Source organism: Aspergillus udagawae (genome assembly GCF_001078395.1).
Source record: "Aspergillus udagawae IFM 46973 DNA, scaffold_5, whole genome shotgun sequence".
NCBI classification, from domain to species: domain Eukaryota; kingdom Fungi; phylum Ascomycota; class Eurotiomycetes; order Eurotiales; family Aspergillaceae; genus Aspergillus; species Aspergillus udagawae.
In genome coordinates, this window is record NW_025091268.1 from 1,912,522 (window position 1) to 1,939,290 (window position 26,769).

Sequence of the window (26,769 nt, forward strand, 5' to 3'; positions counted from 1 at the left end):
CAACCAAGTTAGGCCAGAAGGCTCATTTCTGTGATGCCCGCTGCGATACCTGGAATAGAACCATCTCCCGCTAGACTAGACCGCAATACATGACACATGAAATTGGACAAACAGAGGAAGAGTGACCATTCTAATTACATGAGGACTTCACCCGAATCGTCCTACAAAACCGATCAACGCCCGTTCGGGAGGCACAGGCATACCCATAAACCGAGCTCGCCTCCCATCCTCCAGATCCGACTTCCCGTCATGTTCTACCAAACTGACTCGGCACAAAGGACACGAGGTGCGATATCTCGTCAGCCACGGATCCACACAGGCCGGATGAAAAATGTGTTCGCAAGGAAGCGGGCGGACGTCCTCATCATCCCTGAGCTGTTCCATGCAAATAGAACACAGGCTCGGGTCCGGGGCGTCGCACTCTGCCCCAAGGGCTTGCTTTCCACGGTGCAGTGTCCTCCAGATACTGAGCTTGACAAGCGGGAGCTGTTTGTCGATATCCGTATCGGCGATTATTGTCCTTCCCGGGAAGTAGAGGTCTCTGCGGAGCCATGTTTCTCGCTCCCGTCTATGGATGCGATATCTCATGGTGACAAGTGCCCTAATTTAAATTAATGAAGATCAGTGCATGCGACAACGAGATAGATGATGTCATACAGACCAGACGAGGAGGACTAGAAACACAACGATCGGAGGCGCAATATATCCCAGAGGCGTTGCAGACGAGGTCGAGGACGAGGACTCGACTGAATGATCAGCCATCCCAGATGATGAGAGGTTTCATTGAATTGGAACTATCTTTACTCCCACAGTAAGAAACGCAAATGCTACACGAAGGAAAATTTTAATGTCACCCTTTTGATCTCGAGACTTCAGAAGTTCCTTGACTATTCAAGCAAGTCAACATCCTCATCGCCCCCGAGGGGCCAAGAGCCAACCCCGCAGCGTGATCCCAAGGACAAGAAAGAAGGTTTCAGCGTCTACATGTACAGCTACGTGAGCCTGGCCACTCTCGCCAGCGGAGCGAACCTTCAACAGCCCTGCCGCACAGACTGGCGGCTAAGCCACGTTTACCTCTGGGTTCAGCCGTCACTTGTCACGGGAGGCATTACGCACCAATGGGAGTGTCCTACAAAGGGCGACGCCATCCACAAATCATGCTAGGATTCCGCAGATCTGTCATACGGAGTACTGCATCCTAATTGATGGCTCTGGGGCAGGACGTCATATACCGGGTGGAGTCATGCCATAAAGTCCCGAGATAATGCGCAGGCGTGCTGGCATGGGTTTGGTTGGTGTATATGCTCTTCTAGTTCAAGAGTAGTGTCCGGGTCCTTTGTTCTGTATCTCCGAGGGCTATTCGTGGAATAGTCGCTGTGAAGTTGACGATGTATTGTCATTCAGGGTATCAAAGGTGGACTATGGCGTATATATAATGTCCCTGCTTACCTCAAATCGATGTGCACAAACACCGATTCTAGACAAAGGAGTCGATCTCCGTTTACCACGTCCGGGCCTCTCTACATCTTGAACGATCACTTGCCTGAAAACAGAGCAATGAATGAAATTCTATTTATAGTGCGCACCGTCCAGCCCGTTTGCCCCAATCTCTAAAAGGCCACACTCAGACAGACCAACCTGGAAAACTGACCAGAGAAACGTTGTAATAGCGGCTTTCCTCCAAACGATTATTGCCAGAACGGGAAAGTAAAGGAGGATGGTAGATATAAAAGATATAAATGAAACGCCAGCGCTATGCAAATAAGAAATTACCCTGCACGTCTTCTCAGTGCTTCGTGCATTTCCACCCGAATATCAAATAGGAGATCGTCGATCTCTTTCAGGCCGGATAAATTCAGGGTGGTTGATTTGACATCTTTTAGTACCCTTCGCAGAGAGGATATTACGCCTTCTTGGCCGACCAGGGTACCTGTCTGAACGGAATGGGAAACCATTTTGTCCTCGGGAGCATGATCGTTAACATCAGCGTTTGCCTGAGCAGCGTCGACTTGGGCATGCTCGTCTGTCGGGTCTGGAGCGGCCGCTGAGTCTGCTTCAACCATCTCAGTATCACCGGAGCCGTCGGTGCTTGGCTGTACTGATGCGTCAAGTGTAATCGTTTCGGGAAGATTGCTGCCATGAACAGATGTCTCCTGGGTCAACCCCCAGGTTTGAGTCAGATTCTGATCAGGAGTTGGTGTTTCCGTCACAGAATCAGTTGTACTGGCTTCTACCTTTCTAAGAGAAGAGCTTTCCGAGAGAAGCTCTTTGCTCTTGGCCTGTCTCCGTGAGCGGGCAGTACGTGGTGACTGCCTCCGAGACGGACTTTCTTCCGCGATGGTTGCTGCTGCATGACCTCCTAGACGGGACGATCTCCGCTTTTGAGGTGAAATCTCGGTGGTACCTGAGACATCAACTGGGTCGTGATTTGATGCAATATGTTCTTGCGATGTACCCTGCTCTTTGGCCGGTTCCAAGGCTTCCGGAATGACGGAGGCTGGAATCTCCCCCTCTCCCTCGGACTGACGCTTGCGTCTCTTTGCAACAGACTCGGCGGGCGAAGACTTGGGGTTCTGCGATGATGCAGTGGCCATTGATCTCGTGGCACGAGTGCTCATGGATTCTTGGACTTCGACAGCAGCTGGTGTCTTGGTCGATGACAACCTCGAAGATCGACGCCGCTCTCGAGTAGAAGGTGTTTCAGCTGCGTCAGCTTCCTTAGCGTCCCGTTTTCTTTTTCTTGTCGCTTGTTGTTTAGGAGGTTCTGAAGGTGCTTCGCTTTTAGGCTCCTCGTTCATATTGCCCGCAGACTCCAAGTCTTGTTCCAGTTGAGAGGCTACCTGAGTCTCCATGTCATCGCTGAAAGAGTCTGCAATGCAGTTCGGATTTGTGATTGTTTCCTCTTGTAGCAAATTGCCTTCCATGATCACTTGGACTATCTTGGGCGCAGATTCGGGGACGTGGACGCTTTCTAAGAAACACGCCTTGCCATTTTCAAGGGGTTCTGGTACAGACTCCGTTTCCTGAAGTGCTATATATTGTGCAGGTTCTAAAATGGCAGACGCTTCCGCGATCTGCTGTTTGCCCGCAGAAGAACGAAGGCGGCGCTTGAGAGGCTTTTCCGATTTACCAGGCTCAACGTGCTTCCCTTTCCCGAGACCAGTATACTCGGACGTGACATTATTGACTGTCGTCTTCTCCTGAGTCGGAACTGCACGGATATTCTCTTTCTCCCTGAGACTCATATTCTCGTTATCTGCGTCTGCAGGCATTTGAGGGAGCTCTGAAGGGGCTGACTTGTTGCGTGAGTTCGGACTGAGAGACCTTATACCTGGAGGCGAGGAGGGGGGATCGATATCCATACGAGAATCCATCACCTCTGTCGCTAGCGATGAGCGAATAGTTGAGCCGACCACCTGCGTCCTGCTTCTGGTGCCCGGGGTAGGGGAAGAGCCGAAGAAGCCATCCTCATTCTCGGCTGCAACTACTGGAAACGTAGGCGTCCGAGGTGAATGTGTACTCATGTCTGGGTTGCTTAGTTGACGCGCATGCGGCGGGGTCATGAACCCCAGTTCTCTCGGAGTTTGCACAAGAGGCGAAGACGACCGAATGCTGTCTATTATAGAGAACACGTCATTGGGCTTGCTAGAGTCTTTACTGCCTGTTGTGAAAGGGTCCGACTCAATCCCGATAGTAGATCCGGCATGTCTGTCCTTGAAGGGCGGCGCGGGCTGCCGTCTAATGACATCGGGATTTCGACTCAACGGCAAGGCCGTAACCTCTCGTTCATTTGTGACAGGCGAAGAATGGAAGCTGGGAGACCGAGAATGTTCGAATGTGTCATCTAGGATATACGAAATGCGAGACTTGATTGACATATCTACCGGTTCAAGTGAACCCTCTGGTGAGACGGATTTGGTGCGTGCGCCGCCCTAAAAAAGTTAGCACATAAAATTATTTCAGACAGACTGCTGGAGTGCGCACCTGTGTATTACCAGCTCGATGCACAGATTGGAGCTGGAGCAGTTTCGCCAGGGCACGAGAGATGACCTCAGGATATTTCAGGGCCTCCTGCGATCCAAATGTAGAATTCCAGAATTCCAAGAATCTCTTCGCAATTGATGTATGAGAGGATTGGAGCCCCGCACCGATAACGATTTCGAATCTCTGAAGACACGAGGCGTCATGGGGGGAAGAACTTTGCAAAATATTGATGACAGCTGACGACAAAGCACGGCACTAAACCCAAGTTAGTATGCATCTAAAAAGCCCCCTTGCTTAGTACACGTACAGCTGTAAGGATCCTGCTTTCCACGCCACTCTCGATATTGAGTTTGCGTGCCTCATCTCTGAGCCAAAGCGCAAGGAATCCCTGGAAGTTTTCAAGTAATTCCCGTCGAAAAGCCAGGATACCAGAGCCTAAAAAGGATGTCAAAGACTCTATAAAATCCGCGACACCGCTGGTCTTCGATGGATCAAATGTTGAGTAAGATTCTTGGAGTGTGCGATTCACCAACTGTACCAATCGATGGGGAAAGAATACGTCTTCTTTGGAAACGCTTGTAACGGCCTCGCCTTCCTTCGTGCCCGAATCGCTCCGATGGCAGTATGGGATGGATAGTGACTGGGTGAAGAGTGACGACAGGGGAAGATAGGTATTCCGAGCACCAATTGTCATCATGCATTCAGCCAAAGGTTCCAAAGCCATCGATGCAATGGCCCGATCCCCTTTCTCGGTTCTCATCACACGAACTAGGGCATCAAGCAGCTGATTCCATGTCGGGAAAATAGTGGAAAACCTGAGCCCTGTAGAGAGGATTTTGACAACACTTTCGTAATCATGAATCACGGATCCATCGCGTTCGCGCGCAGATTCAAGGGGGAAAGACCTTAGAGACTCCGCAGCCAGCTGCGCAGTCGAATTCCACACGGTTTGAGCAAAGTTTTGGACGCCAAAGTCAAAGTCGGCATCATTCGGATACAGCCGCGCGCATTGCTGAAGGAGCTCCAGCCGGGAGCCTCGGGATGTTCTACTTTTGCAAGCAGCCTCAAGCGTACCATCAACCAGACGCAAGTAAGAGGGTGTAGGTTCAGCGACCCCAGTCACGTCACTTATGAATCGGAGAAGATGTAGGATAGGGCTGTCCAGGTTAGTGTTTGCCCGCAAAGGATGATGGGTCGGCGTATTTGCAGCCTGGAAAGTCTCATTGGCAGTCTTCAGGAGTAGTTTCTCAGTAAATGGGATGCCTCCCAGAGAAAAGATCATGGTAGTAGACAGGAACCGAAAACGATCAAAGAAAATATCCATCGAGTCGTTACCAAGAGCGTTTAGCGAGGAAGGACCGGCATTCCAAAGCCGTTGGAGAAGTCCAAGCACGCTGGCAACAGCTTGCATGGATTCTGGGGAGGGCGTGATCTCTTTACTTGAGGCATAGGACAAAGCTTGAGACAGGCTGACCCAGGCAGCAGCGATATTCGATTTATCCAAATCATCAGCCCAAAGGGAAGTCCTGAAGATGGCTTCGAAGACATTCAGGATAATCGTGATTCTTGACCTCACCCATCTGCAGTCGATGGAAGGCAGCTCCTCAGGTTCGAGTTTAGTGCTCTCGTTGACTTTGTTCTCGGTCCATATCTTGGCTTGTGGGTTCCATAGTAGGTTGGAAAGGGCGTGACAGAATCGATCGTTCAAGTGAGGAAATGAGGCAAATATCGTCGAGGGGCCAGTAACGTACTCTTCCCAGACAACATCGAGGTGTTGGAACGTTGCCGACGGACGAAACGCATAGTATAATAGGTTGTGATAGCTGCACAAAGCTAATTGTCCGGGCTGTGATCCATGTCTTTCTTGCTTTTTTCGCTCGAACTGCGACATGATGGGTTTGCTTAGCATTCTCAGCATTGACCGACTCGTCGTGTCGCTAGGGCTGACGACGTAGACGAATCGGTTCCAGCCAAGAATAGCCTGAGCTTTGATAGATGATTCACTGCAGTTGAAGCACCTCTGCAGCACAAGGACCCATTCTTTAAAATGCTCCCATTGGTCGATACTGAGCCTTTTGCTTCTCAAAAGTAAGACTATGATGCTCCAAACCTGGGGCACATGCACGCCACTTTCGATATTTGCCATCATCCTAGACATTCGCTCGCATATTTCCGATACTAATTTTCTGCCATTGTCCAGAGGACGATCGAATAGATCACGAATACTTTTCGATAAATTGGGATTCGGACCGCAAATCATCGAAGTTTGAAAGCCCAAAGAGATGGCCTTAATCCTCGTATCTTTGACGTGGTGAAGAAGACCGGATATGAGATGCTCTACCCAGAGGCCTGCCTGGGAAACGAAAATCGACTTGGATTGAGTAAGAAGGCGCTGATAAATGCTTAGACGCTGAAAGACTATTGCATTTCCATTCACACGGCTGGTAATGTCTTCGAGTACGGTAAGTAGACGAATAATCCGCGCGCTTGTCATGATTTTGGAATGGAAGTTTTGTGTAGACAGTATGGACATATAATGTGTCAATATCGATTTGGGTGCTTTCGCGCTATCAAGGGCGTTGATGGAGTGCTCCACAAGGAAGACCTTGAATTCGTCTGACAGTTGCGCAGCTATTTCGATGTTCCATGAGAGCGCAGCGGCTAACTTGAGAGCTTGAATGACAAGATTCGTGCCTAGAGGCACACCATCTCCAAGATCTGTGCTAAGATCCCGTTGGATGAACTGGGTAATGAGCCCAAGTTTCTGCCCTATTTCTTGCTCACTGGGAAGCCCTTCGTAAGCCCTCAAGGCCCCAAAGAACTGCATATAAGCATCCAGTCTGGAACTTATCGACTCCCCAGCCAATTGTTGTGTGATCGACTCGAGCAGCATGGCGAAGGATTCGGGAGTGCAAGGGGCGACGTGGGTTGTGTCGATCGGAGGATGCGCATTTGTCGCCTTCAGAATGGACTTCGTAGGTTTGCATTCATTCGAAGGGGGCAACTCCTTGAGTTCTGACTTCAATCTGAGAGCAGAATTTGTAAAAGACGGAGGTTTGATGTACTTGGTCCATGGCGAGAAGTTCACCCGCTTGGATTGTCGAGTAGACGGAGCACCAACGGAACTGTCCGCGGCGAAAGGAGAATCGACGGGAGTCTGTACGACGATAGGAGAATCTTCTGTTCGATCTTTCTCAGACAGTATACGAGAACCTGTCCTAGGTGGAGTGGGCGGACGAGGAGACAGAGGGCCGAGAACCTCCACCATATTTCAGGAAGATCGAACGATCAAGGAAATGAGGACAGGGATGGCAAGAGAACAAGAAGCATCGCGATATGGTCAAGCTACAAGACTCAGACCAAGCTAAACATGCGAATCCCCGCGAAAGATGTTCAGCAGCAGTCCCCAGCGCCTTGATGCCCTTTGCGATCTGTTTTCAGTGGTAGATCCTAGGGCCGCGCCAAGCCTGGGTGTTAAAGTCGAAAAGACGCGCTCCAAATCTTCGATCGCGACGTGTGGCTGAGGCACGCGTAAAGTGGTGGCTACGGCTTTAGTGCCTAAGGCACCAAGGCCATCCGCCCTTCAAGCCTTCCCAGATGGTGATGTCGAGGGTTGGTGGAAGATTATATACGCAGCAGGTCTTAGAGGATTTGAGATGGCTACCTACCTTCTCGAGCCTTCTTTGTATTATGTCTATACCTAATGAAAGAAAATTTTTGTGCTAAGTAGCTCTTAAATTCGACTGACTACTCCGTACGGAGTACTATATGTGGGGTTGCGGTTATCCACCATACTACTATTTATTCATTGTTTCATCTAACCGCATCTCTTTGACCCATTTCTTTGACTCCCTTAGGTGGCTTGAGATAATTATCTCTCTTGATTTTCTTCAAACAGTAGTCCTGATACCCTTGAGTCTGTGATCTCTTGTGAACTGGGATTGTCGTTAGCGGTCGTTATTCTGTTGGGGTCACTCGTACGAGATCAGGCTTGCAGGGGTTTCCTCGAAGGGCGTACAGAGCTCAGCTCGATTGATAAAGACCCATCAGTCGTCGGCATACAATCAAGAGGAGTATGATGGCAGGTATGTCTCGATGATCTCATTAGTACCCGAAGAAACCCACTGATCAATACAGACAAATCGAAAGAGGTAACAGAGATTTTGAGGTCTCTTGAGAACGCTCTCAACGACAGTTCTCTCACATCTGCCCGTAAGTCGTACAAAGCTAGCCATCAAACTAATCATTCTGACTTAGCGGACTGCTTGGCGCAGAAAAGGCCGAGAAGCTCCTTCGTCTAAGAGAATATGGCACAAGCCCAAGTAATGCAGGCCCCATCTATTCAGAGTGGGTAAGGGCGGCCCATAACACTATTTATCATTCGTACGTTCTAACTCTCACAACAGGGTATGAAAGTACTGGGTAGATACGGTGTTGAGGGAGAGACGCCAGATGTGCGTCGCGCGGCACTGCGCTGCGTCGCAAACGCCCTTCTACTGGATGAAAAAATGCGTCAGATTTTCGTGGACACAGGTTATGGAAGCAAATTAGCTGAGATGCTCAAGGTATGACCGCCATCTAACTAAACTCCCGGGCAAGCTGAGACAGGAATTTCCAGTGCGACAACTCGGAAGACGAGATGGTGATCAGCCGTATACTGTTCATATGTACTTATGACACTACCATGGACTACGAGAAGCTTATCAAGAATCACTCACTGGGTGATAATGTCAACTACGTGAGTCCACTGGGATTCTGGTTGATGCATTTTACTGACAACTACAGCAAATAATTCGGCATGCAAAGCAATTTCCTAAGTCTGGCAAAAAGCCGTTGGCCCAGATAGACGAGCTGGCACTTACTGACACGTTGAAATTGATATTCAATGTCTCAAAGGTCTATCCAGATCTTTCCGCGACCTTCTCCCCTTCGATTCCTTATATCTTCAAGATCATTAGCCGCATTGACATTCCACCTAAACCTCTAGACGGCTTATTGGGATACCTTCTGAACTGCCTGTCAACTCTCGATCTCGAGAACAAGAAGGGAAAGCACTTCGAGAGCAGTCCCATCTTTCCGACGTTCAACCAAAATTGCAATGTTGACAAGCTCATCAACATTCTTGACCAAGCAGTATCTGCATATGACGCCCAGGACCTCGCAACGAAGGCCATCCCACTTCTCCACTCACTTGTCACCATCTACGAAGTGGCACCTGATGGGCCCCGTAAATACATGCAGTGGCTCCTCTTGCCGGAAGACAGTGATAGGAAACAACCAATTGGAACATCAGATACGCTGTCATCCAAGCTGCTGCGACTATCAACCACGCCATTCCAGAATTTGAAAATCGCGATCTCCGAGCTCATGTTCGTTCTCTCTGGCAAAGACGCAGAGAACCTGACAAAGAACATCGGATACGGATTCGCCGCCGGTCTACTAGCCTCTCGTGGTATTGAGATACCACAATCTGCAAGTGAAGCTTTCGCAACCAATTCGAATGGCTTTGACCCAGAGATTAACCCTATCACCGGCCAACGATGGGATGCCGAGAAACAGGACACGGGCCCGCCAATGTCCAGTGAGGAGAAGGAAAGGGAAGCAGAGAGGTTATTCGTGCTTTTTGAGAGGTAAGACAAAGTTCCTTCAGCATTGATACCATATGCTAATCCTAATTGCAGAGCCAGAGCTACTGGCGTTTTGAATGTTGAAAATCCAGTCAGACAGGCTGTTGAGAGTGGACGGTTCGAAGAGTTGCCCGACTCTGATGAAAGCGATTGATGCAACACCTCTGAGCTATCAGTTTCCATGCACGTTTTGCCATACCTGCCTTTTAATTCAATCTATCTAAAATTTATCGTTTTATGTGGTTCTAAAGCTATTCCTCATTTCCAGCACAGGTCGCGCTTTGTAATTAATGCTGCCAATGCGTGATGTGATTTAACTGCAGCATCAGAAGTTCTTTTATCTTCTGTAATTTGTTTAGACATATCATTACAGATTTGTTGCATGATCTTCAGGAACCATCTACTATCATCCACTATCTTCTGTGATAGCTGATGACGTGCGGTCCTAGCCTGGTGGGGTTCGCGGCCACCACGCAAAAATCTCCGCCCAAGAAAAAGTATCGCGGGGCAAACATATCACCAGACTAAACTTTTCACATATCTAACGCCGATTTAAGAACCTTCATCTATACCCCATTCTCACTGCAGTATTTACATCTTGGAACTATATTACCAGAAGCTACAATAACCACAAAATGTCGAAGCCATTTGACCCGGAGACGGCGGAGAATCTGGAGGATGTAAGTCCATGTTGACCTCGTGCACCTGAGCAATGCCGCGATTACTGACGCTAATCTTGACTTCAGATGGAGAAGCAGTTCGCGGTGAAGGGTCAGTACCCCTCAGTCGATTGGAACTCCCATTCATACTTATTTTTTTCCGGGTGTAGCCGTCGAACATTTGATGACATACTGGGCGATTCTCGAGAAGGTCCGCGGTTCGCAGCTCAGATTAACAAAGATGGACGACGATATCTACGAGCACTTCAAGAGGGAATTTCCTGACTTCGATCCTGCCGCACCCATTAACGAGGATAGTATGAAGAGCAAGGAGGGCAAGGAAAAGTGGCGGAAATTTATCAACGAGTACGAGAAGAAGATTAGCGACTACAACTTCGGGACCATACTCAGAACCAGTCCCGGTGTCGAGTATGATCAAGAGACAACCATTTTCGGTAAGTTGCTACTCTGTGGCCAATTCGTTTGGCAAGGCACGAATAGCCACTAACCGTCGCTGAAGCAATGCGTATGCAATTCTACGCTGTCGAGATTGCTCGGTAAGTCACTGCGCGCCATTTCAAATTGTATGCGCATAAATTCTGACGAGTCCAGAAACCGGGCCGGTCTGAATGACTGGATCTATGAGAGGGCTCATCCAGAAGAGAAAAAGGCCAGCTCGTAAGACCGAGTTGGATTCTTTTGTTCTAGTCCCTGTAGGACTGCCAATCGGAAAGAGTTGGCGGTGCCACGGAGTGTTAAAGTGCTCGAGATTGCCTTGCCAGCGACGTAGCGTCAAAAGAGCTCCTCAGTCAGTGCCTCCTTGATCGTTATCGGTCGCTCAAGTTCACGTTTTTGGGATATTACCTTTGTTGAGCAGTCTGAAGGGCTTGGGAAAGGTCACTTTTACTTGGCTCTGCTCTCCGAGAGTCATGTTAGAGCGATGACCTCTACTCCAACTTCGCTTCGAGTTGCTGTGACTCCCAAGCGGCGATCCAGAAAGCGATGAATCCGTGTGCCATCCGCATAACAACGCAATACTGTAGGGAAATGCATACATTTACTCGATATAACCTTTGACCGCGATTTGTGGGATGTCACTTATGTACATAGATTTCTGGATGCATAATCTGATTTGTGTTGCACTTGCGCACCAGGCGGCACGTGACCCTTTGTCTCTCGCAAGCGAAGAACAATGTTAACGGCTGAGCCTTTGAATTCCTTTTGTTTCTTTGAGCTGAAATGACTGCCTCAATATTACCGCATCTGGTATCGAAGCAAAGAATGCAAAGAAGAATGAAAAGGATCCCCGTAATGCTTCACATTGACAGCATGGAGACGGTGAAGCGTTGCAGTTTGTGTTATCCTTGTCTGCTTAAATACTTTGCCTACTCTATGTATCATTCTCACAGTAATTGTCTTCTCTCACACTTCTCATCTCATCCAGAATCACCGAAAAACCTGGCCGAGGACGATTTCCGACCGGTCTCTACAAGATGACTTTTGCCTTGTCAATGTCGCTCCGCAGTTTCAGACGCATATTGCTCTGGAGATGGAGTTGGATGTCATTGTTTGGCTTTACCACCAAGAACCATTTGCCCATTTTGAGTCTCGCGACGGTGCTCGCTCTCCTTGCTAGCTCTGTTGCTCCTATATTCGCCATCCTTCTGGGAGACATTTTCAACTCTTTCACATCGTTCGGCGGTGGTGATATTAGTGGCGACGACCTACTCCGGAAGGTAGCGAGCCACGGCATCGCACTTTCAGGCTTAGGTATCGCTAGCTGGGTACTCAATGGAGCGTACTTCAGTCTCTTCATCGTTTTTGGGGAGCTACAAGTCTCAAACGCTCGAACCAGGATCTTCGAAGAACTGCTGGGGAGGGATCAGGAATGGTTCGAAACACAGAAGGATGGCACAAAAGCTTTCTTGTCTTATCTTCAAGCGTAGGTCATTTCTCTCTGATGTCTATTGTGTTAAGCTCCGTTTATCTTACCTCCATCATAGCCAAATTTCTGAATTGCAGATAGCAACCTCGCAGCCGTTAGGGCTTATCATGCAATACGCATTCAGAACTATCATTGCGCTCGGATTGGCATTCTATACCTCGTGGAGGCTTGCATTCATTACTCTAGCAGGGATCCCGGTTTTCTCATGCATCGTTGTTCTTCTTTCTTCTCGAATCAAGCCAAGAATCGAAGCCCAGCAGGTTGAACTTACCCTTGCCTCAAAAGTCGCCAATAACGCTACGAGTCTGATTGACACGGTCAAATGTCTCAACGGACAGGCATTCGAGCTTCGCGATTTTGCCCTCAAAATAGATAGTGCTGCAGCTCAATACCTCAAACAAGCACACTTAAACTCCCTACAGATAGCAGTCATACGATTCATGATGTTCGGTATGTTTATTCAAGGGTTTTGGTATGGTACTGCTCTAACGACATCTGGGAAACTCACTGCTGGAGAAGTCCTGAGAACATTCTGGGCCTGCTTGACCGCAGCTCAGTCGATCGAGCTAGTCTTGCCGCAAGTAATAGTGATGGAGAAAGGCAAGGTTGCAGCGGTAATGTTAAAGGATCTTCTGAACGACCGAAGAGTGAAGAAGCACCCTAAGGAGCTGAAACGAGCTTCATACCCCCGATATTGTGACGGCGACATCGAATTGTGTGATGTAAGTTTTACCAGTTGACGAGTACTGCCCAATTTCTAACTTTCCCATCCTTTATTTAGCTTTCTTTCACGTACTCGTCCCAGCCAGAAAGGCCCATATTAAATTCAGTCAGCCTCTTCTTTCCTGCCGGTGAGATGACTTTCGTGATTGGAGAAAGCGGATCGGGAAAGAGTACACTCGGGCAATTAATTGCACGGTTGTATATGCCTACCTCAGGGGAAATACTAATTGATGGCAACAAAATTCAGACTCTTAGCGTCAATTGGATTAGGAACAACGTCACACTTGTCGAGCAACGGAGTGTGCTTTTCAACGAGTCCGTTTTGACTAACATTGCCTTCGGCCGTCGAGCACACGAGACAGTGACGAAGGATGACGTGCGCGAATGCATTGATTTGGCAATGCTCAGGGACACTATTGATAGCTTGCCAAATGGTCTCGACACATGCGTTGGGCCCGGGGGAAGCTTCTTGAGTGGAGGCCAGAGACAGAGAGTGTTGATTGCACGAGCTAGACTAAGGGACACTCCCATTGTCATCATGGACGAACCCACGAGCGCGCTGGACGGAATAAACCGCATAGCAGTGATGAAAGTGATACGGGAATGGCGAAGAGGGAAGACGACGATCGTTATCACACACGACATGTCACACATCATGGACCACGATTACGTTTACGTCCTCGAGCATGGCTCTGTTGTGCAATCAGGATACAGGCATGAGCTGGAAAATAGACCAGCAAAGGGGAAATACTTTCCTTTCAGCGAGGGGCAAACCTCCTCGAAGAGTCCTGCGAAGCCGGAAGCCTCCTACATCAATGACGAGACGCAGGAGATAGTCGATGTTCCAAATACTATTTGGGCAAGTAACTTTGGCTTCCCGAAATACAAAGAAACATCAGTTTTGTCAAGGAGAACTCCTTCGCAATTTAAGAACGCTCAACTGTTCGATCACAGAATCGAAGAAATGCAGGTTTCCACAGGACTGAGTAACATGGTCAAGGCACAGGTCACGCCCCAAGCAGAGGAGATCTCAATACCTGTTGGAGTTGCTATACCGATGCGTGAACTAAGTATGCCGCAGTCACGCACATCATTCGTCTCTGTCAATCGACTCCGATTACATCGCGCTTCTCTGACTCTCCCTGTTCCTCAAGCAGAAGCAACAAACTATCCGCAATCTATCAAGCAGCCTCAAGCCGCAAGAGGGAACACTCCACTTTCGGGGCAGCATCGTCTCTCCATATACCAGATCATGCGGACATTAGTGCCCATCCTCACCCTGAGACAGCGGTTGCTGCTCCTGCTCGGAATCATATCTGCACTGGTGGATGCTACTGCAACGCCTGTTTTCTCTTACTGCCTCTCTCAGCTCTTCCAGTCATTCTACGGCATGAGAGTCAGCTCCTTGAGATGGGCGCTGGCTGTTCTAGGTGTCGCCTTAATTGACGGGACTGCCTCTTACTTCATGCATTATCTTTTGGAAGCATCAGGTCAGGCCTGGGTTGATCAGCTTCGCAAGGAGGCATTCAGACGAGTGTTAGACCAGCCTCGGCAGTGGTTCAATGAAGAAGGCAACTCGCCCTCCCGGATTACTGCTTGTCTTGATCAAAACGGGGAAGATATGCGGAACCTAGTAGGCCGTTTCGGCGGCTACGTCCTGGTAGCTGTGGTAATTACCGTGACCGCAGTCATTTGGTGTCTAGTGGTCTGCTGGAAGCTCACCCTGGTGGCGCTGTCTTGCGGTCCCATCATTTATGCCATTACCAGGGGATTTGAGGGAACCAGCGGACTATGGCAGGGGCGGTGCAATGAAGTTACCAGGAATGCATCCGACGTATTGGTTGAGACGTTCTCAGAAATACGTACTGTGCGGACCCTAACGCTCGAGCCGTTCTTTCACAGGAAATACTTGAAGGCGGCGTCAAAATGCATGACAATGAGCCTCAAGAGGGCGGCTTACACCGGGATTTTGTTCGGCCTTGTAGAGTCTACAATAATCTTCGTGAGTGGTGAGTAGGCGCCTCCCTCGTTCCGTTGGCTGTTCTAAGAGAGTATCGCAGGTTTGATCTTTTACTATGGAGCGCTTCTCGCATCGTCTGGATATACGGTTGAAAATGTGATGACCGTATTTTCAATGCTGTTATTTAGCATCGGATATGCGAGCACGGTACTTTCATGGAGTAAGTCTTGTCCATTCCTTGCACATGCTTAGACAATCTTGCCTGTACGATTGCTGATTTCTTTTAAGTTCCGCAAATCAGTGCTTCTCAAGACATGGCTACTCAGCTGCTCCGACTGGCTAGCCTACCTGTTGGGCAATCCCATGAACATAAGGGTGACAAACGCCCTCTAAAGGCAGCACCAGTGAAAATACGAAGTCTGACCTTTCGATATCCATCACGGCCCGACGCTCCTGCTCTCCGAAACGTGACTCTCTCTATAGCTGAGAATTCTTGCACTGCGATTGTCGGTGGCTCTGGATCAGGAAAGTCGACCGTAGCATCCTTGATCCTCTCTCTATACGAAACACCGCTGTCCAGATACGAGACGCCGACCATCTCAATCGGGGGTCTGGATATCCGACGCCTCCACACGCCGTCCCTTCGTTCCCTGATATCGATTGTGTCACAGCAACCTACGATATTCCCAGGCACCATACATCACAATATCTGTTACGGCTTGAGGGATGAGTCCCCCCTCCGTGAATTTCACAGTGTTCGTGCTGCAGCTCAAGCTGCGGGCATCGATGACTTCATCGTGTCACTTCCCAGCGGCTATTCGACTGCCATTGGGGACGGTGGCGTGGGCCTGTCCGGCGGCCAGGCGCAGCGATTGGTGATTGCACGAGCTGTGGTACGCCGGCCGCAGATGCTAATCCTGGACGAGGCAACTTCGAACCTTGATCCGGAGAGTGCAAAGGTGATTCGGCAGACAGTGCAGAGGCTGGTATCGGCTCGATCAGGCCTTACCGTGATAATCATTACACATTCCAGAGAAATGATGGAGATTGCGGACAATATCGTCGTTCTTCAACAGGGGTCTATTGTGGAACAAGGCCCTTACGATGTTCTTGCAAGGCGGCGCGGTGGAAAATTGAAAGCTTTGATAGAGGACAGCGAGGACGTAAACACATAGTCCAACAGCTCGCCCACTGAAACATAATGGGCCTTATTGCACATTAGCGAAGTGGCGATTAAACCAATCCAGAGCCTGATCTTCTGCCTCAGTAGCCTTCTGCTCTGCATCTTTCACAAGATGGTCTGCTCGCACGCAGAACCCATGACCTGCCCCATAGTAAACCTTCACCTCACCAACCTTATCCTCACTCTCCATAATGTTCTTAATCTGCTCAATCTGCGGCTTTTTCACAATCACATCCAATTCCGCCAGGGCAAAGCTAACCGGGATCTTTATCTTCTCAATCTCCCTGGGGATGCTCAAGAGGCTAGGATGTCCCGTGAATCCAGCATTGATCAATGGTTTGCCGTCTACTTCAGCTCCGTGAGCCAGATTGACAGTGTGCTTGCCTCCCCAGCAGAAACCGGCTGCTCCGATGGGGAGCTGAGCTCCTTCGTTCTGGCGGACAGCGGCGAAGAATGACTTGACGATGGGCCAGGATTTGCCGAATCGGTTGAAGTACATGAATGGGAGCAGGGTGTACAACGCGCCAGCGATATAATAGCTATTTGACTGCCTCAACATTCTCGGACATACGTTTGCCAGGAAAGAAACTTACGGTTTGGCAAGCCAGTCGTACAGGGTATTGGTCTTGAACAGATTCCCCATAAGGTTTATAGCCCACACAGGGCACGCGCGTCCTATTCAAGTGAGCATAAAGTCAAATTCTGTTGCTCGTCTCTACCAGCACCAAACTACATCCTGAATGCTTGATTCTCACCATTCATGAAATCCGGTAGATAAACTCTGTACCTGCCCTTCTGGGCATAATGATCCGCCAGTATCCGGTTATTGACAAACTCCCAGCCGAACGCATCCGGAATGATGATGATAATCCCCCTGATTGCTGAGTTACCCGTTGGCTCTGGCGCCGGCGATGCGACGTAGACGTCGAGTCCGTGCAGTTTGGTCACCTCGCCCTGTGGTTCGCCGGAGTGTACATGGCCGCTAAAGCAATCGGGGCAGGACATGGGTGTATTCTGCGGATGAATAGGTTACTATTAACTGCTTTTTATCTGATAGAGTATGGAAGTCAAGGAAGCATGATGGAATCTGCAAGCAGGCTGGGATTATGTGCTTCCGTGTTTGCTAGGATAATTGATCTAATTGCATGTGACACTGATGGTGTCCTCATCCACGACTGGGGTACTGTAGTGAAACCTTAATTTTCAGGCTGCAAGGCTGGCAGGGTGGACTGTCATATTTGCTGCTGTATTCTCTCGGATTGTTCCTCTCTAGGATACATGTTCCTACATCTCTGCACGAAGATGATTATTTTCCCACTGATAAGATAATGATTGCTTCATGATGGAATGCTACTGAAACATACAAATTGCTCATTTCCGCTGCAGTTGAATAGAGTAGGAGAGAGCTTTGGATGGATCTTGTCAACACATACACACTATCTACGATTAGTGCTTTGCCTTGCGCTCAATACGGGGTGAAAATTGTCTTGATCTATCTAGTCTTGAACCAGGACACTTGAATTTCTGGTATGAACTTTCCGGTTCTTCCGAGACCACTAGAAGAACCATGGAAGTAAGCCCGGGACAAATCATGGATGGATCCTTCAGAGTCTCAGACAGTTCGGTACAATTCTAAAAATGGATCTTTGGCTGCGTTGGCTGTCAAGAAATGATAAGGTAGTCGCCAGTCATTGTGAAACCACACGAGCTTGGCAAGGAGTGGACTGTGGCGGGTATTTTTGCAGATTGCGACGACCATGGTATAGTTCTTAGACTACCATGATTGACAATCACAGTCCCTGCTCGATGTCAAAATTATGGAGCTGGATGGGCACTGGAGCGCGTAAGCAATAGGTACGTCTCTCAAACAGGAAAATTTTGAGGCCTACCTCTCTAAGGGTGCCAATTTGTAGGCCTTCCGCCTTCAACTTCACCAGCCACCCTGGGCAGTAGTAATACTAAAGGGATCTTCCTTTTCAGCCCGTTAATGACAGCCTCTGATTAGCTTGCTCTGCTCTCAGGCATACACTACTATCTACCCCATATTATTCCAGCCAAACCATCACAGATCCTACCATAATTCAGTTCTTTTTGTTCTTTCTCATTTCTCTCCTCTCACCTCCTTCTCTTCCATGCTTATTTGCACTGTCCATGTCCTCAATCATGGATTTAGTGGTTGTTAACACTATCCTCTTAATCTATACTATTGTTCTGTGATGATCTGATGCTATTTATTGGCTTCTATTCTATATATAACCTCTTATCTGCGCCGAGGCTTGCCTTCACTGTCTTGAGCACTGCCTCTGCTGTCACTTCCGCGAAGTGTTCTTCGCTCTGCCTTCAGCTCCTCTTGGGATCTCTTTCGCTAACAACAAAGACATAAGATTCGTTCTGAAAGGAACTTAGAAAGAGACTCTATATCCCTAATACCTGGCAGATCGGGTGGCTGTGATGTACATCTCACCCCAGGTTCGTGGGCTGATTGCCCGTCAGAATGGCGGCAACACCACCACCACCTCTGACACTAATTCCCAAGGGAGTGATAAAAACATCATCTTTGTCATTGTGAGTGTTCGTCCTTGTATTCATGTTGCTTTAATACTTGTTCTCAGCTAATTGGTCGGACTTCTAGGTCGCTCTGGCTATTGTTGTCACGTTCCTCCTGCTCGGCGCCTCCTACTTCGGCCTGAAATATTTGCGTCGGATGGGCTGCTCCCCTAAATATCTCCCAGGAAAATACTTGAAAGACAAATGGAACCGTTGGGACCCTGGAAAGTTCTATAACCAAGTGTCAAATGGCGTCCGGAACGGAACGGCTACGGGCGCTGAAGCCACGGAGATGACAACCGCGAGAACGACCAATTCCATCCGTCGTGATGCTTCCATTCGGTCCGTGGCCACTCTTCCCGCCTATTCTGCAAATCCCAAGCCTGAGGAACAGGTTATCGCACGTGAAGGTGAACGAGATGGCATGGATACCGTGATTGAGTTTCCCGAGACCGCTGAAGAAGAAGAGGCTCGCCGGGAGGAGCTCATGGCATCGCTGTACGAAATCCGTCAGCGCCGGCGCGAGGAATTGGCAGAACGCGAGGCTAGGCGACAGGCGCGGCGTGAGGCTCGCGAGCGTGGAGACCGTGCTCAGCTAGAGATCTTACGGGAACAGGATCGACTCCGTGCTCGTCAACGTGCAAGAAGTCGGTCATCCACCAATGGCAGCAATAGTGCCACCAACCTCGCTACGGCTTTAGCAGAGCATCAGACTCATGGTCGCGGCAGGCGGATTGCCAGTGTGAGCTACGCGGCCGTGGGCTACGTCCGTCACGATGGATCGCGAGTCCGAGCAACTTCACCCGATTCGGATCGTCGCCCCCTACTGTCGAATGGCCCTTCCGGCAGTTTTGATGCTTCTAATAGGTCTTCCCTGGTCGATACCCCGAGCATTCACTCTCGAGGAGAATCCTACTCATCCGCCTCGACTGGTCCCGTCGAACCGGTTGCCTTGACCAGGGTGCACTCCCAAGCACATTCTACCGCCTCTACCCTTCCATCCACCCCAGGCGGTGAGGAGGCCGATGTTGGCGCTCTCAGCATTCCTCCTCCTCAATACGATCATCTGGACTGGGGTGATGCCCCTCCATATCAAAGTCCTGTCACCGAAAGGAACGAACATAACGCCCCTCTTCGGGAGCTGACAGTTGTTCCTACCATTCATATTGATGCAGCAAGCCCTGTCAGCGACAATTTCCCGTCGACTGCTCCTCGTGCGTCCAGAGAGCAGCACGATTCGCGTGATTCTCCGGAAACTCGCTAGAGCTTTGCGGCCCACAGAGGTTTCGCTATCTCTCCAATTAACCCCTTACCTACAGCTCGGAGGTGTTTAGCGCTGATTGCATTTCGAATGCGTTTTATCTCCTGCATCGGACGGCGGTTTTATGTGCATGACTAACGACGATTAATTTTTCTTCTCATAACGGTCTGAGAGATCTAAATAGCATGGCGTCTGGAGCTACATCGGGAGGTTTCTGTTTATCTGTTCTCATCTGTTCTTCTGTATTTCTCTCCTGGTTCCTTATCTCAACCTGTACATTGAGATGATATTGCTGCTGCTCGAGGAGTACATCACGCGCGGCTGGAGGAGACGAATTGAAAATAATCAATTACATAAATTGCTACTTGCCTTCAATCCATCCGTATCCAAAAGTATGGGGAGAATAGCGAAGTGCAAATACTTACAGCACGCTTTTTGGTTGTTGTGCGTATGAGAGGTATGCCATGCCGTAAGGTACATTATACTTGGGCGGTCACTCTGACGGCAGCTCCACCTGGCCGAGTAAACAAATCAACAACTCTCCCAGCCTCCTCTTTTCCCCGTCCCGCGGAGTGTCAGAACTGACTTCAGATCTTCCATCGCATCCATTTTACGATCGATGCGAATAATACGACTCTAATTAATTGCATTACTCTTCTATAAACTCAGTTGAGATACCCGTATCCTGGTTGCCATTATTTTTCGCGTGGACGCTCGTGGCCGCCGACGCGCTTTACCAAAACATACCCAGCGATTACCCGTCATCTCCTGGCAGTTATAACGTCAATCCTAGTTTAAGCGCAAGCATTCATGTCTGAGGTTAATTGAGCTTCAACTCACTTGTACCGCTACTTTTGCCTTGGAACAAGACGCGTCATACCTTTTGACTATGTCGCGCGAGAATACCAGACGCTCCGAAGTTACGACAAACAGCTTCGCGTCGTTTGGCTCCGATTTTGACCCAGAGCATGAAGCCCTCGCGTCTACGAAACACTTTGAAAACAGTCCCAAATTGCCCGAGATGAAAGGCAGTGCCAGGAAACAAATCAACAACTTTGAAGACGAGGAGCCCGACTACGCAATCGATACCTCTGCATTGGAGCGCGCTTTCCCTGAATTCTCCCCTGTGGGCACCTCCGAAGATGACACCGAGGAAAGCATATCGGTTGAAGCTGGACGGGGTGTTAACAAGCCGACGCGTCGGCGCGATGACTCGCGAAACTCCATGATGAGTATAGAAAATAGTGTGCGGTCGTCCTCGCCTGCCGTCAGACTTGATTATCCTGCCTCGCATACGCCTCAGAAATCGGCCATGCGCGTTTCCTCAAGAAGAGCCGCCAGTGAGAGTCTACGAAGAGACGCTCAGCTGAGACAGGCTAGTCTTGCCCACAAGGAAAATCGTGACCCTCTTTCGTCTAAAACAGCCCGCAAGGACCAGCGGCGGACATTGTCTGAAATGCACGCAAAGGTCCGGGATGCGTACGACGGTTCCTTCATTGTCGATGAGAGACCTCAGCCTGTGGCAACCAGCACGCGTGCGACGCGATTCGGAAACGTCAACCTTTCTCATCAGATAGCAGACGCGGTGGAGAGAGCATCACAGGAGGCTTATGCTAAGGAAATGCGCCGGGGGAAGTTACCCAGCAACCTGCGCAACGTATCTGGCAACGGTGCTGGCGACACGGGCACTATGCAGTCTTTTCTTCTTCCCGATCTTCCCAATTTGTCGGAGTTGGTCTCGGGAGTCTACGAAGATGGCACACCGGTTTATACCCGCCAGAGCCGAGCTAGGGCGACGCGATTTGTCTCTCCTCCGAATGACGGTGCCGATGTGTCTATGACTCGTGAACATATCCCCCTTGACGCGATTCCCATTCCAGAAGATGAAAAGGCTCTCTTTGTTTCTCTGAGGCTTTTGCAGGACAAAGTGTCAGAGCTTGAAAGGGCAAAGTTGGATGCCGAGAGAAAGATTGATGATATGCGACAGGAAAATGCAGCTTTGAAGGCTGGGCGGTCTCACCGCAAGGACAAACATGGCCGTTCTCGCGTGTATGAATCCGAAGACGATGACCACAGAAGAGATGTTGGGACTCATCATCAGAGTGAGTTACTTTACCGCTGCAGTTCGAGAATATCAAGATGCTAACGGTTGCTTCAGAACTTGAAGCTTCGAATCTGGCTTTGCAAAACCAATTGGATGTCGTTGAGCGGAAGGTGCAGATGAGCGAAGCGGCGCTGAAGAAATTGAATCGTGAGAGAGACATGGCTGTTTCTCAATTGGGAATAGCCTATCTCGAATCTCGAGATCTGAAAAGCGAGAATGACAGCCTACGACAAGAGAATGCTGAACTTAAGGCACAGCTGGCTAAATTTGTCTCGCTGGCCTCAAAATCTCGCGAGGATACTGGTCGCTCAGAAGCAACATCCGCGACGGAAGCAAGCGCCGAAAGCGGCCGGCTCGACACGCAGCGAAGTGAGGACATGAGTCGAGCCACTAAAGATTTTACCGGTAAGAGTACAAGATCGAAGAGAGCCGGCGGCGTGGAAGACTCGCGCACAAAGATTTCCAAACAGGTCGACAAGGAGATTTCTCGTCTTGAAAAAGAGCGAGCCGAAGAAGCTCTTTTCTCGATTGACCTGCCGAGAACCAGGACCTCGAGCTCCCGAGCCGAGAGATCCCAGACTCAAACACGAACAGGCAGCACGAAAGCAAAGAAACAGCCAAACACAGGAAAGCAACGGGTGAAAAGGGTGATTGTGGAAGAAGTCGATGTCACTGAGCCTTTGGATTCAGCCACTGAGGACGCCACAGGCCATACCAAGAAATCCTCTGCCACAGAGCAAGACTTGACGTTGTTGAGCTTTATTGACGTGAGTTTGTTACTCTGCTTACCATCGCTTGCCACTAATGTGATTGCTACAGGAACGTGAAATCGCTCAACTGCGGAAGACTCTAGAAGAAGAACGACTTGCGCGTAGACGGCGACAGTCGATCTCGACCAAGGTTCAAAATGCAGACGAGACCGCAAACTCTACCCGTCAAAGTGTATCAAAATCGGCTGCGCCTCGCAAATCCTCGTTGAAGGAGAGTAAAGCCCCGATAGCAAGACCCGCCTCGGCAATGGGTGATCTGACGGCCACATCGAAAGTCAGCATGGCTGAGGCAGACAGTAATCTTTCCGTGCCTATCGAGCGCCCAAGACGGCATTCGGAGCACTCCATCATTTCCACCACTCAGGGAAGACGTCGCCCTGTTACTGACGACATGACTTCTGCTTTCATCCTACCAGACATCACTATCCGTCAAGCTGATTTGGCAGCTGAGAACCCAAGCCGATTACCCCAGGCTGCACAAAAGGCCTTGGAGAGTGCCACACAGCATGATGGCAAGAACTGCACGGTTTGCAAGCGCTGTATTCCTGGTGACTCGCAATGCGACCATACCCATGAGACTGTAAAGATCCCCAAACCTGTACCAGTTTCGGAGCGCATGCCTGAGCCTTCTGTCTACAATGAAGAGCCTACGTTGCGCCCTGCGCAATCTGCGGGCGTTGCTCTCGCGACGGTTCTCAAGGCGTTGGAGGATGAACTCTCCCATCTGAAAATGCAGCTTGTAACGTATCAAGGGGCCTATAACAAGCTGGATGCCTCGTTGAGCAAACGCCAGAGAAAGTCGTTGGCCGCTAAGATTGAAAAGCTTCTTAAGGACATCGACTTGAAAGCTGATCAAATCTATGCGCTCTATGACGTTCTCGAAGGCCAAAAACAGAACGGACACGAGATGACTGAGCAAGAGATGGAAGTCACGCTTCAGTCCATTGGGATCAACACCGCCGCCACCACAAGGGCCGCGGATGTGACCGCTACCACAGATAAATCTTCCCACAAAAACAACGATACTGACTTGGAAGATGATGAGGAGCTACCATGGGAGGGCATTGAGAGCACAATGGATGTTACAGGCAGAATTGGAAACTAGCTTCACTCCTGAGTTTCTTCTCTCACTCCTTGCATATTCTCTTTCCATTCCCTATTGATCTATCATTCGGTCAATTTTCTCATGCTCTCTCAAACGGATCTCGGTTCAGGTTTCCGACTGACCTCTCGGAGGTGTATGTCCCTGGTCCTTGAGAACTATGCGTTGGGCTGGGACACCGTTCCCGGTGTTTCCTGCCAGACAGGTATGGTCCGCTGATAGACTCAACGTCTGACTGTCCTCGAAGCAGGGGCCGGGAATGTCTTTCGTTACTTGAGATCGACTTAGCAGTGTTGATTGATCAGAATCGGACTGTCCGCTGCACAGTCTTGATCTCGTAGCTTAGGACACATTCTTTTCTTTGTGTTTTTCATTCCTCTTCTTTTCTCCAGTGAGGTTTTAGCTTGTGAAAGGTGTCCTGGCGGAGTCCATAATCGTGTTCTTATTTAATTCTCTTAGCATTTGGGCAAGGGACTTGGTTGGATTTCGAGTTGTATTCTATGCTTTCAATGGTTCAATGCACAAAATGCACCCATTCATTATGCATTGTCTTCAGCTGCAATATGTGCTTGTAGGGGGATAACCTCTCAAGCCATGAAGAGTCTACTCATGTAGTGTGGCGACAGACAAAGGAGGTAAGAGAATGCGCCATATAATCAACTCATCATGAATTCCCGAAAGTGCAAATATGATTCATTTTCAATGCGGTTCTGCAGATACGACTTTTTAAGACCCGAAATATAAACCCGAAACCAGGCATGAAGCGTCAACCAGAATCAACCATATCAAGTGGTGTGAACAAAAGTAGGAGGCAGGTTTGCATCGCATACCAAATGCCCTATATATCTCATAACTGTGCAGCAATCGAGCTTAGATCGAGTTCATGCCCTCCTCATCATCCATGTCGCGGTAGAACCCCGCGACCAGAAAGGCAAGCTCCAGCGCCTGCTTCTCGTTCAGGCGGGGGTCGCAGAACGTTGTGTACCGCTCGCTCAGCCCTTCCTCGGTCAGCCCGCCCGCGCCGCCGACACACTCCGTGACGGCCTCGCCGGTGAGCTCGAGGTGCATGCCACCGAGGAACGAGCCGGCGGAGCGGTGGATCTCGAGCGCCTGCCGCAGCTCGGAGAGGATGTCGCTGAAGTGCCGTGTTTTCACGCCTGTTGGGGTACTCTGCGTGTTGCCGTGCATGGGGTCGCATTGCCAGACGGGGAGGTGGCCGGCGCGCTGGACGGCGGCGATGTGGGCGGGGAGGTGCTGGCTGATCTTGGCGGCGCCGTAGCGGGAGATCAGGGTTACCTTGCCGATTTCGCGGTTGGGATTGACGACGTCGAGAAGGCGGACGAGCTCGTCGGGGGCCATGCTGGGGCCGATCTTGATGCCGATGGGGTTGGCGATGCCGCGGAAGAATTCGACGTGGGCACCGTCGAGTTGGCGCGTGCGGTCACCGATCCAGAGGAAGTGTGCTGAGGTGGCGTAGTAGCTTGCTGTGGTCTGTGGGGTCGTGGTAAGTGGGTTGCGGAGGAGGCGGGTGAGACTCTGCTCGTATTCAAGGAGGAGACCCTCGTGGCTGGTGAAGACCTCGACGGTCTCGACGCCTCGGTCTGTGTCGATTCCGACGGTGTGCATGAAACGCAGCGCGTCCTTGACTCGGTTGACGATGCGCTCGTACTTCTCCTTGATGGATGGCTCAATGACGTGACCAAGACCCCAGTCCAGTGGTGAATGAAGATCCGCGAGACCAGACGAGAGTGAGGCGCGCATGTAGTTGAGCGTGGCAGCGGAGTGGAAGTACGCCGAGACAAGTCGTGACGGGTCTGGCTTGCGAGATTCTGGGGTGGCAGCGAAGCCGTTGATATTATCACCGCGGAAAGAGGGCATCTCAACGCCGTTGACCACCTCCATAGGGCTTGACCGGGGCCTGACTCTGTCAGCAACAAAGGAAAAGACGAGCGAAGGACAAGGTCAGGCAACTCACTTGGCAAATTGCCCGGCTATACGTGCGATTCGCACTACAGGTTTGTTTGCGCCTGGGCGCCATTAGTACATGTCGATAGATGACAGAACGCGTAAATGTACCCCAAATCAAAATCAAACTCATCTGTAGAAGCAATTTGAGTTTCGCCTCTACCATATCCTGATTACAGTAATCAAACAGTTCAGCGCAGTCCCCTACGAGCAACACAGCGGTTAGACACTGTGGTTAGAGGCCGATATTACGTGTTCAGGCAGGACGATATACCTCCTTGTAGAACAAAAGCTTTGCCCAAGGCAACATTTCGCAAGCTTTTTTTCAGATTCAGAATCTGACATTCGACGGTTAGCTTCATATTTGTCTTGAATTAAGAGTAAAGTAGGACATTACGCCGTACCTCCTGCGTTGTGACAAGCGGGGGAAGCTTCTGGAGCTTGTTCAGAGCGGCTTGTACTCCTTCCTTGTCGTCATAGACAACATCTTGCTTGATGGGTTTTGTAGTCCAAGCTGAGACACGATTCAGCAGCTGCTCCTGTATATCCAGAGGGTAAAGGGCTTACAGCTTGGAGTCCAGTCCTCCATGGTTGGGGAATGATCGACGCTATTTGCTTCGCAGTACGTATAAGCAAGCTTGTTCTTCTTCGGTATCAGGTCAGATGCTGGATTGACTAAGGAATCAAGTCACGGTCCGGGAGAGCTTAGCAGTTAAGAATGACACATACAAGCAAAGGAGCGCTACCTGTCACATCAGCCTCACAATCACAGTCACACAAAGAGTGCCCACCTGCAGGAGGGAAAAAAGAAACATGCGCTTATTCGCGGCCTGAGTCATCAACCTAATACCACTAGTCCAGACTTGGTAAGGCGCGTTGTTATCGTAATCGGCCACTTTCTTATCGCGTCATCCGTGCGGAGTAAGAGACACTCTCGGA

General features: G+C 49.8%; 9 protein-coding genes across 9 annotated transcripts; 6 read left to right on the forward strand and 3 right to left on the reverse strand.

Annotated features, from left to right (window-relative positions):
* Positions 1-249: 249 nt before the first annotated feature.
* On the forward strand, positions 250-1,164 carry Aud_007472 (uncharacterized protein; the record flags this gene model as incomplete). The annotated part of the gene is made up of 3 exons (XM_043292362.1): positions 250-566; positions 626-715; positions 813-1,164. The coding sequence occupies 3 exons, from the start codon at positions 250-252 to the stop codon at positions 1,162-1,164; spliced, it is 759 nt and encodes a 252-aa protein (XP_043148297.1).
* A 605-nt stretch (positions 1,165-1,769) lies between these two features.
* Aud_007473 (putative telomere length regulator protein (Rif1)) lies at positions 1,770-7,252 on the reverse strand (the record flags this gene model as incomplete). Its single annotated transcript, XM_043292363.1, has 3 exons — positions 1,770-3,932; positions 3,985-4,239; positions 4,292-7,252. The coding sequence occupies 3 exons, from the start codon at positions 7,250-7,252 to the stop codon at positions 1,770-1,772; spliced, it is 5,379 nt and encodes a 1,792-aa protein (XP_043148298.1).
* Positions 7,253-8,062: 810 nt separating this feature from the next.
* On the forward strand, positions 8,063-9,765 carry Aud_007474 (synembryn; the record flags this gene model as incomplete). Its single annotated transcript, XM_043292364.1, has 7 exons — positions 8,063-8,069; positions 8,122-8,196; positions 8,259-8,335; positions 8,391-8,549; positions 8,603-8,722; positions 8,770-9,614; positions 9,666-9,765. 7 exons carry the CDS (start codon positions 8,063-8,065, stop codon positions 9,763-9,765), a joined length of 1,383 nt encoding a protein of 460 aa, XP_043148299.1.
* A 481-nt stretch (positions 9,766-10,246) lies between these two features.
* Positions 10,247-10,952, forward strand: Aud_007475 (polysaccharide biosynthesis domain-containing protein; the record flags this gene model as incomplete). Its single annotated transcript, XM_043292365.1, has 5 exons — positions 10,247-10,291; positions 10,358-10,382; positions 10,441-10,725; positions 10,791-10,827; positions 10,883-10,952. 5 exons carry the CDS (start codon positions 10,247-10,249, stop codon positions 10,950-10,952), a joined length of 462 nt encoding a protein of 153 aa, XP_043148300.1.
* An 811-nt stretch (positions 10,953-11,763) lies between these two features.
* Aud_007476 (uncharacterized protein) lies at positions 11,764-16,073 on the forward strand (the record flags this gene model as incomplete). The annotated part of the gene is made up of 5 exons (XM_043292366.1): positions 11,764-12,212; positions 12,274-12,937; positions 13,186-14,947; positions 14,999-15,118; positions 15,187-16,073. 5 exons carry the CDS (start codon positions 11,764-11,766, stop codon positions 16,071-16,073), a joined length of 3,882 nt encoding a protein of 1,293 aa, XP_043148301.1.
* A 33-nt stretch (positions 16,074-16,106) lies between these two features.
* Aud_007477 (dienelactone hydrolase family protein) lies at positions 16,107-17,086 on the reverse strand (the record flags this gene model as incomplete). Its single annotated transcript, XM_043292367.1, has 3 exons — positions 16,107-16,620; positions 16,675-16,756; positions 16,837-17,086. 3 exons carry the CDS (start codon positions 17,084-17,086, stop codon positions 16,107-16,109), a joined length of 846 nt encoding a protein of 281 aa, XP_043148302.1.
* A 1,446-nt stretch (positions 17,087-18,532) lies between these two features.
* Aud_007478 (uncharacterized protein) lies at positions 18,533-19,892 on the forward strand (the record flags this gene model as incomplete). Its single annotated transcript, XM_043292368.1, has 2 exons — positions 18,533-18,646; positions 18,714-19,892. The coding sequence occupies 2 exons, from the start codon at positions 18,533-18,535 to the stop codon at positions 19,890-19,892; spliced, it is 1,293 nt and encodes a 430-aa protein (XP_043148303.1).
* An 886-nt stretch (positions 19,893-20,778) lies between these two features.
* Positions 20,779-23,868, forward strand: Aud_007479 (uncharacterized protein; the record flags this gene model as incomplete). Its single annotated transcript, XM_043292369.1, has 3 exons — positions 20,779-21,991; positions 22,048-22,760; positions 22,813-23,868. 3 exons carry the CDS (start codon positions 20,779-20,781, stop codon positions 23,866-23,868), a joined length of 2,982 nt encoding a protein of 993 aa, XP_043148304.1.
* An 867-nt stretch (positions 23,869-24,735) lies between these two features.
* Positions 24,736-26,419, reverse strand: Aud_007480 (3-deoxy-7-phosphoheptulonate synthase class II; the record flags this gene model as incomplete). The annotated part of the gene is made up of 6 exons (XM_043292370.1): positions 24,736-25,783; positions 25,841-25,892; positions 25,942-26,034; positions 26,105-26,168; positions 26,235-26,344; positions 26,398-26,419. 6 exons carry the CDS (start codon positions 26,417-26,419, stop codon positions 24,736-24,738), a joined length of 1,389 nt encoding a protein of 462 aa, XP_043148305.1.
* Positions 26,420-26,769: the final 350 nt, after the last annotated feature.